Source organism: Oratosquilla oratoria, chromosome 17 (genome assembly GCF_046742065.1).
Source record: "Oratosquilla oratoria isolate Oo_2021 chromosome 17, ASM4674206v1, whole genome shotgun sequence".
Taxonomy (NCBI): Eukaryota; Metazoa; Arthropoda; class Malacostraca; order Stomatopoda; family Squillidae; genus Oratosquilla; species Oratosquilla oratoria.
In genome coordinates this window covers 24,999,382-25,009,381 of record NC_134793.1, presented here as the reverse complement: position 1 = coordinate 25,009,381, position 10,000 = coordinate 24,999,382, and the positions used below count along the sequence as shown (strand labels likewise).

At 40.3% G+C, this 10,000-nt stretch overlaps 2 protein-coding genes across 6 annotated transcripts in view; one reads left to right on the top strand and one right to left on the bottom strand.

Annotated features, from left to right (window-relative positions):
* Window positions 1-10,000, bottom strand: part of LOC143034515 (adhesion G-protein coupled receptor G6-like) — a 396,540-nt gene that overhangs the window by 239,054 nt on the left and 147,486 nt on the right. The window lies entirely within an intron of this gene.
* The window catches only part of LOC143034525 (uncharacterized), a 4,811-nt gene continuing 3,456 nt past the window's right edge, over window positions 8,646-10,000 (top strand). The window contains exons 1-2 of the mRNA XM_076200703.1: window positions 8,646-8,737; window positions 9,984-10,000. The exon at window positions 9,984-10,000 is cut by the window's right edge and continues 101 nt beyond it. Coding sequence (XP_076056818.1) covers window positions 8,648-8,737; window positions 9,984-10,000 — 107 coding nt within the window. The 5' untranslated portion in view covers window positions 8,646-8,647. The remainder of the gene's footprint in view (window positions 8,738-9,983) is intronic.

Sequence of the window (10,000 nt, the reverse complement as noted above, 5' to 3'; positions counted from 1 at the left end):
AGTGGTCAGAAGTGGTCATCCTGTCCCAAAGGCAGAGGAAGCACTGGAATTTGATAAAGCCTCCCTGGAGACCAAGCAAGAAAGTCACCACCTTAAAGTCTCCAATGATCTTCCAATTGTACTGGTTGTATTCTAGAGCTTCCAGGACTTTTACAATGTAGTAGTCTTCTTTCAGGCAGAGTGGTAGAGCTGTCTATGAAGAGCCGCCACTCCTAGGGCACAAAAGGCATCCCAATAACGTCAAACTGTCTCGGCACATCATGGCAGAAACAGAGATCATCCGTAAGAGTGTAAAAGCCTGAGAAAGGTTCGTGTAGTCGACTTCTCTGACTTGTGTGACTATGCACCTCCTCCTCCTTGACCAAGTTCCACTGCTTCATCCTGGAGATGAAGAGCTCTGCATTGGACTTGGTTAGAACGATATCCCTGACCAAGCTCTTTACTCCTTTTTGGCTTGGGAAGTGAGGAACTTTCTTTGGTATCTCATGCCGGTAAACCAAGTCCTCAGCATCCATGTCCTCCTCTTAATCAAAATACTCCTCTTGGACTTCACCTGGAGCGGTGGCACTGAGACAGGATATTTGTAGCAGTAAGGAATTGGAACAATTGATAATGGGATATCTGAATAATGCACAGCAGCAGCAATCTTTCCTTTCCACCGCTTGCTATAATCCGCAATGCAAAAAAAAATAAATAAATAAATAAATAAATAAATAAATAAATAAATAAATAAATAAATAAATAAATAAATAAATAAATAAATAAATAAATAAATAAATAAATAAATAAATAAATAAATGAATAGAATAAAATAAAAAGTTTCTGTAGTGGTGTTTGGCTCTAGGCAGCCCCGTGGGTTGGAGAATTTCAGGGACCTTTCCTCATCTCACAGCCAACCTTCCCGCGTTTTCTTCTCACAACAGTAGCAAGGGGCCCTGTGCTTGTCCTGGTCCCCAATTAGCATCCCGTCATAGTTCTGGTAGACTTCACAAATCTTCGCCAACATTTCCAAGGAGATTTTTTGTTTCTCTTCTTTATATACTCACCGCATATAACAGAGGGAGTCAGGGTAGTGTCGGAGCCCCATGAAGCCATCTAAAATCATAGAAATATATGCACTCAGAAAATATTAATCTTAAAGATCTGAAAGTATAAAATATAAACACGTTGAATGAAAATACATGTACAAAATAAGTAGAGTAATTAAGGACCTACTCATCAAAATTTGAAAAAAAAATCAAATCGCACAAATTGTACTCGATAATATGACATAAATTTCTTTTACTGCAGTTCTAAAATTTTATTAGGTTAACTGCTAGTGGCTAGGATAGAATTTTTATAATCCCAAACATATAACTGTTTAATAGCATTTCTTTTCTATTTGGATTTAAATTGGACAAATTTAGATTTAAGAAGGAAATAGACAAGAACTGCCTTACCAAGATATTGGTTAATGAATGGACAAGACTTATAGGCAGTTCACTCAAGGAATCTCAGTCGATCCTACATTTTCGGTTGTCAGCCCTGCTCACCCTTCCCCCGCTGAGCTGGCAGAAACCTCAAGCTTTCTTAAAATATTTCTTCACTTAGCTCAGTGACTACACAAGTTACACTAATTTCATGTACATCTAAGGATGAAGCAGTCCTTGTTCACTTATTTCAAAGCTTTCCATCTTGATAGTGCAAAGAAAGAAATTATAGCGAGTATAAGATAATGAATATAATTTAAATGTTTATACAACATTTTACTTATTATCGCTGTGTCCAGTCATTATGAGGCTGGTTGTAAAATTTAACATGTTTTCTGTGATATAAAATAGTCATGAATATGACTGTGCTTTCACATATCCCATAAAGTGACACATAAAAGAGAAAATGAAAGGTTTATATGATTATCTTTTGATACTGGATGGATAGTGAGAAACACCAGCATCTTGTTGCCTCCCTCTCTCACTCCCTCCCTCTACCCCAATCAATGTAATGAGTCAAAATTGAACATTACTTGAGTACATAGCGCTCATTGTTTTTCACATCTCGATCAGCTTACGGCTTTCATTATCTCATATTCATTGTCTTCTTGAATCTTTGAATACGGTTGTACCAACGTATATGGTCGGAAGAGTGACACTCAGATCGGAAATTGAAATGATTATATATGAAAAAGTATACTACGATGCAACTCATGAGACACCATAAAAGAAGTTCATGAGGATTGTCCCTGTCACCACAGTACGTAATGGAAGATCTATCTCCTCCTTTCCTCCCACTCTTGCAATATAGAGTGATTGAAATGCTACGGTTGATCCATTTAGCCGTCAATTATTATGACGTTTCTAGGATGCACCACGTGGAGGCGGATCATACTTTTTCATATCTAAATATTTCTCGAGTGAGGAAAACTGTGGAAAACCTGAGTGTGAGGACAGTACGAACCCCGAGTAAAAACACCCAAGTGAGGAAGCCCAGGTCAAAGCAGAGACTGACCCGAGGCCCCTGCTCCAGGAGGAACGAGAGAGTGAAACGGAGGTGTAGGATTTGACTCTCTTATTTATGGAAGAGAGAGAAGCGGGAGTAAGAAGTCTCATTGACTTGCAGAAAGTTGACCCCGACTTACGAGATCTTTATGAAAGAGCAGAGAGTGGCTTTAAACTCTCTGAGGAGTATTACTTGGAAGGGGGAGTAGTATTCCGCCGGTAGGCGGAAAGTATCTGCCCCACTGATAATACAATTTGGTCCGAGAGACAGCAAGTGATGTTGTTTAGGGTCGGGAAGAAGTTATGCGGCTAGCACACGATAGCCCCTTTTCTGGACATTTGGGTGTACGTAAAACTTTAGACCGTATCTGGCAACATTTCTACTGGCCAGGGATTAGGAGGGATGCGGCACAATACTGTACTTGTCACACTTGTCAGGTGGTAAGAAAACCTAACCAGCCTATAGCTGTAGCTCCTTTCTAGCCAATCCCTGTGGGAGAGGAAACCTTTGCTAAAGTTACTGTGAATGTGGTAGGGCTGTTGCCTCCGACTGTTATAAGGCATGAGTATATTCTCACCTTTATAGATACATTTTCTAGGTACCCCGAGGCAATACCACTACGTAAAGTGCGCGCCAAGGTGGTGTTGTATGAACTGATTAGCTTCTTTACGAAGTGGGTGTTACCTCGGGACCAGGGGTCTGTGTTTTTTGTCCAGAGAGGTTGTGCGGAGCTTGGGAGCACTGGGTATAACTAAATTCACGTTGAGTGCTTACCATCACCAAAGTCAAGGTGCCCTTGAACGCCAAACATTAAAAACAATGTTAAAGAAGTGGTGTTTAGAAAAAAGGTACAGGGTGGGACCAAGTGCGCGAGGTACCTGACAAACCATTGGGCCTCTGGCCTGTTGCGTTAATGTTCGGACACAAGGTTCCAGGACCCCTTAATGTCCTGAAAGAGTGTTTATTGAAAGGGCAATGTTCTGCCTCCAGGGACATGTTGAAGACGGTGACTGACATGAAAGGTAAGTTGGTCATATGTTGGAAAATGGCCAGAGCAAGTTTAGAGAGTGCTCAGGAAACAAGGAAACAAAACTATGGCAGAAACGCCAAAGTGCGGGAATGTAATCCCGGTAATAAAGTATTGGCATTGCTATCTTTTCAAGGTAACCCCTTAAGGGACAAGTTTAGCGGACCCTGCGTGGTAGTGAAACGAGTAGGAGAACTTTACTACATTGTTGCCACTCCGCCCCGAAGGCGGAGTCAACAATTATGTCATGTGAATATGCTGAAAGCGTACCAGGAGAGGGAACCGAGCCCGGTGAGTGAAAATAGCGGGGTCTTTGTACTCTTTCTATCGTGCCTAAGGAAGACGAGGACACGACCTCCCCCACTCTAAAGATCTCTCCATTCTCCTCTGCGCAGTTCCCAGCCCCGTTTCCATCGCCCCCGTCAGCTTGCAAGTCTTACACCCGCAGACCACCGCTGGCAGAATACACCGATTGGAAATTCCACGTTTCAAACATAAAGGTAGAGAGCCTCTGAGGACCTTAGCACACTCACCAAACACTCTCCAACCAATTGTAATGCGTCTTCTCATTACATTATCATAATCCTTCGTCGCCCTCACCATCTGGTCCAAATAATTATACTCCTCAACTTTTTCAAGACTCTCACTATCAATTACAACCTTTTCACCCCAAATCCTCGTATTGAACATCACTCTGGCTCCACTTCCATTCACTTTCAAACCCACCTCGAGACCTTCCCCGTTCAGACCACTCAGCATATCCTGCAAGTTCTCTGCTCTTTTTGAAACAAGAACAATGTCATCCGCAAATCTTAGGTGGTTCAAGCATTCGCCACCAACCATCAACCCCTCCTTTCCCAACTCCCCTCTCGATCTTGATCTCCTCTGCATCCCAATGTAGTCGGATTATAGCGGTACACCTCGCACATATCTTTTTCCCAAACTCCCACGATCTGCTCGTTTGTACCCTGCTTGCGTAGCAAATTCAGCATTGCTATTTGTTCCACCGAGTCAAAGGCCCTCTCGCAATCTACAAAAGCCAAGCAGAGAGGTACACCGCATTCTGTCGCGTTCCCGATTAGATGGTTCATCGCCTGCAAACGGTCTAGAGTCAAACATCCACTCCTAAAGCCCGCCTACCCCCCTCCCCCCCAAACCTGACCCCCCCTCCATTCCAAACCTGAGCCAGTCCACTTGAAAGGATCCCGGAGAACACTTTATATGCATTCGACAGCGAACCATTGTTCGATAGTTACCAAGGTCCACCCGGTCTCCTTGGAGAAGACAAATGCCCCACAACTACAGATGACCTGATTGAGGGAAAGAGGACAGTGCAGATTGAGAAACGGAGAGAGAATATATGTATGTTATGTGTTATATTATGGGCGCCCAGTGGGAAAATTAGTTTAGTCGTTGACAATCCGAACATGCTGCGGCAAGTAGTTCTGTCTATAGCTGTCATAAATGTTTGACATTCTGGCTCGTTCCAAGGTAACACTTGGATTTTGGCTTGCGTCCTGGTGACCTAATTCTACTTATACAGCCATACTAGTTCTCTCTCTCTCTCTCTCTCTCTCTCTCTCTCTCTCTCTCTCTCTCTCTCTCTCTCTCTCTCTCTCTCTCTCTCTCTCTCTCTCTCTCGCTCTCTCTCTCTTTCTCTCTCTCTCTCTCTCTCTCTCTCTCTCTCTCTCTCTCTCTCTCTCTCTCTCTCTCTCTCTCTCTCTCTCTCTCTCTCTCTCTCTCTCTCTCTCTCTCTCTCTCTCTCTCTCTCTCTCTCTCTCTCTCTCTCTCTCTCTCTCTCTCTCTCTCTCTCTCTCTCTCTCTCTCTCTCTCTGTCTCTCTCTCTCTCTCTCTCTCTCTCTCTCTCTCTCTCTCTCTCTCTCTCTCTCTCTCTCTCTCTCTCTCTCTCTCTCTCTCTCTCTCTCTCTCTCTCTCTCTCTCTCTCTCTCTCTCTCTCTCTCTCTCTCTCTGTGGTGACACATATACCATCTTTATGATCATCATTATTTTTACTCGATTATTCTTGATATCATTTGTATAGTTTTCTTCACATCTCACCACTTACGGGGTACATCCAATGTAGAGATATTGTGACAAGTTGAGAAAGGAGGAAAAAGAAGTCACGGGTCTAGATCTGAGTTCAGAGTTTATTCCTGGTCGGTTTCGCTTTACGCTTCAACATCTAGTGTCGGTATGTGACCTAGTACCCAGTTCTTATGCAATCACACTCGTTTGTTTTCCTTATTATGTAACTTTTATTACCATCAACCAACCATTAACAACTGTGGCAGCTACTCTCCTAAGCAAGTGGCAAGGAAGGGTGGCAACAACTGAAATTATCTCTATAACAAACAATAAATCACTGATAACAATAGCAGTACTAATATGGTCATCATTTAACTATCACATGATATGAATTGGATTGGATACCTTATTTGAAACGCCAGATACCATATACCGTATGATGTAGATCAGACGTGGGAAGTACAATTTCAAAATACGCATACAAAGATGATTCGTACTTACACCTCGTTTAAGGACAGGCGACCCCCAAAATCAAGCTCGCCCAAATGGCTTGATAAAAGAAACTGAAAGAATTATTGCTAAAAAGAAATAAGCTTATAAGAAATACAAGTGTTCTGGTGTACCTAATGACTATCAAAGCTACGTTGGTAATACAGAGGGGTTTTAAAGTGACAATAAAAAAGCGACAATATGAAGTGAATATCGCTGATAATCCCAAAGAATACTAGAAATGTATGAGATGCATGGGAGCTATTATGCATCACATTGGTACACTATTATCTGCTGACGGTCATCTTGAATATTCGTATGGAGGAATGTGTGATATTCCAAACAAATATTTTCGCTCGGTATTTGTATACGAAACACCTCGCATCCAAGCCCTAGCTGACGCTTGTGATAAGTCTAAGAGAAAATTACTCATTACTGTAAATAATAAAAGATAACACCGTGACCTGGCGGTTGTCATCCAAGGATCGTAGAGCAAAAAAATAAAAATAACAAATAAAAAATAAAAAAAAAAAAGTAAACTGTTGCTGTTCCGTTAGAAATTATTAAAAGATAATCAACTATATCGGGAGATGTCCCAAGAGAATGGAAGTTAGCTAACGTTACTCCCATATTCAAAAAGGGTGACAATAAGAAGCCAGTGAACTACAGGCCTATAAGCTTAACTTCAATTGAAGGAAAAATTATGGAAACTAATCAGAGATGCTATTGAACACCAATTAGGAAGTAACTGTTTAATAAATGCCAGCCAGCATGGATTCAGACGGAAACGTTCTTGCCGGACTAACCTACTAGAATTCTACAACATTCTCATTTCAAATCACGAGAAAAGAAACGATATTGATTCAATATATCTGGACTTTGAGAAGGTTTATGATACCATCCCGTACGAAAGATTACTTGCTAAGTTAGTTTCACATAGAATAAGAGGTAGCCTATTAAGTTGGACTAGTAATTGGTTAAACGATCGTAAGCAGACTTGTTCTAAAAGGCAAAACCTTTAGATAAAAAAAATGTTACAAGTGGAATTCCTCAGGGTTCCCTTTTTGTGCCACTTCTATTCATAGTATTTACATATTATATAGACTTGACTGAAATCTATTGTCTCCAACTTTGCTGATGATACAAAACTGCGGAATGATCACTTAAACCAATTAGATATTCAAGAAGATTTAGATAAACTACAACGATGGTCTAAAAAGTGGCTAATGAAATTTGGCACAAGTATATGTAAAAGTAACATAGGAAAAATTGAAAATCTATCTGGAAAGTCGTTAACAAATGTGGATAATGAGAACGATCTCGGCGTAATTATCAGTGATGATATCAAATCATCTAAGTAGTGTATTTCCGCTTCAGAAAAGGCAAATAAGGTTCTAGGACTAATTGCGCGATCTTTTGATTTTAAAAGTCCACCTGTCATTAACAAGCTATATGGTCACCGAATCTCATTAAAGACATTGACAGATTGAAAAAAAGTACAACGGCGAGCTACAAAACTGATTCCAAATATCAAAGATAAATCAAACAAAAATAGACTAAAATATATGAATCTAATTTCCCTAAAAAAAAATGTAGACTCAGAGGTGATTTGATACAGCTCTTTAAGATTCTAAAGGGAACTTACAGGATCTTCCAAAGTGACGAAATTTTCACACTGAATGCGAATCAGACAAGCAAGAAGGGACTCAAACGGTCAGAAAGTAGATTTCAATTGGAAGTCGGTAGAAACAACTTTGCCAACCGTGTAGTAAATGATTGGAATAAACTTCCTGCACATGCAGTGCAATGCTGTACAGTTCGAAGTTTTAAGATTCATTTAGAGGAGCACCTAAGAAATATGCTAAAATGCCTGCCATTTTCTAATCTATTTCATTTTATTTATCTATTTATTATTCATTTAGCTATTATCATCTATTTGTTTATTTTCTGTTATATATCATTTATCATAAATGATTGTTATTTTTGTTTGTTTTTATCTGTCATTTTCTATTTAAAATCTTATTCGTTTATCTACTAATTTACTTATTTGTTTTCTATCTATTTTTCAGCATCCGACCTAAATGACATGGACCAAAAGGTCCCCTGTCGGCATGCTCCTCCTTTGTAGTACTGGGTTACGTGGTACCAGTAGAAAGGTAAATAGACCTCACCAGCATTTGATATGGCTCATCTGACGCATTTAGGTCAACTACAATGAAAACTCACTTTTGATTTTTATGATGCTTGATATATTCTCATAAATGCTTCAATTTCGCAAAGGAATATATGTGCCTGCAAAGAGCACCTTTGTCCAATCATGAATCCTTATAATCAAAGTCTTGTTATACACAGTCCGTCTTCGGTCGAGGCTTCGAAGGTCATCCTGGCATTACAGTCGAGATGCGATCTTCTTGTTACGGAAATGAAGTGAATTCTATTTGGACCTTTTTGAGTGCTAACTGCCTTCATGAACTGAAAAACAAAATATTCAGTCAGCATACGTTATCAACGTTATCAAGGACCACGTAAAACTATAGTTTTCAATGGATAGAGACCATGTAGTTCTTTTTATAGATGAAAACAAAACCATATAGCGAACATGAAGATATATATATATATATAGTGATGACGATGATGGTGCTGATGCTGGGAGTGGGACCCTCGGCACAGGATCACTCTCCTTCGACGACACAGGCAAATACAGATTGTTCGGATGACATAGTAAGTATAAAGTGTATATCCTAACAGTATCCTCCACTGCTCAAACAGTTTCTTGTCAACTAAGGTAGAATATTGTCATCATGAAAGAGGAACCAACCTGAAAACGTATCTATTCCTCAACTGGCTTTTGCCGACAAAGGAAAGGTGCTAGACATGGGAGAGGAACATTCTCGTCCCTTTGCCCTCCCATCTCTATAAACTTTGGTTCTTGGAAGATATCCCCCCTCTCTCTCTTCAATGTCGCCATTATCTTTTCAATGATTTTTTCTTCCTCCGAAGTTCTATGGTCACTTTCAGATTGATTTCTTTTTCTCCTTAGTTTTCTCTACTCCTTTAGCCTTCTCTATAATCGCCTTGATATCCTTATCATTCGACTTGGCTTTTTCTGTTTCACTTTCTGTTTTGAAAAGATGTGGTGAACTTGAGTGGACGACCAAGGATGAGATGAATGGATAGGGCGAAGGGAGCGTTGAGAAAGAGAAGAGTGTCTGTTGAGCAAGGAAGGGAGAAAATAGTTGATAGGGATGAGTGGAGAGAGACGGTGTATAGAAGTTTTTTTTTTATGCAAGGAAGGTAGGACGGGGGATGAGGGGAATAGGAGATGTCTGTGCGTGAATGATATTTTGACGCAGCCCAAAGAGATTTCTCTCTTTTTCTGCATGAAGAGATCGAGACGCGGGGAAGCCGATTAAGTGAAGCGACCTTACTATGGATGTATTGTCTTGCTGCATTACTTCTGATCCAGGACAGTGGGCGAGATACAAGGATGACCCGTCATTCATGAGGAGTTAAAATGTGAGGGGATAAAGAGTGATAGATGGGAGTGGAATGGATGGGAGTGGGCACGTCCCTTTGACTTGGCTACCCCCCTTATGAAGGGGAAAAAAGCTCTTGATAAATAGATAGATAACCATTCTTTCATGACCTTTCCCTCTTTTGATATTTTGTTTTCACTTTTCAATTGTTTTCTTCCTAATTCTTGTTCAGCATCAAATGCAATTCATTTATGTTTCTGTGCAGTGTTGTGTGTGTTTGAGTGTTGGTTATTATGAGTATTTGTGTTGGAGGATTTTTTCTTTAATCTTAATTCCTTTCATTTGAATATTTGATGCACTTTTATTCTATTGGTGACGTGATTCGAGTAGCTTGGTCCTCTGAAGTCACGTCACTTTGGAGCTGTGCCCTTATCATTCGTGCAGTCTTTTATCACTACTCACGTTTCTTCTTCTTCTTCTTCTTGTACCAGCCTGGCTTTGACATCTT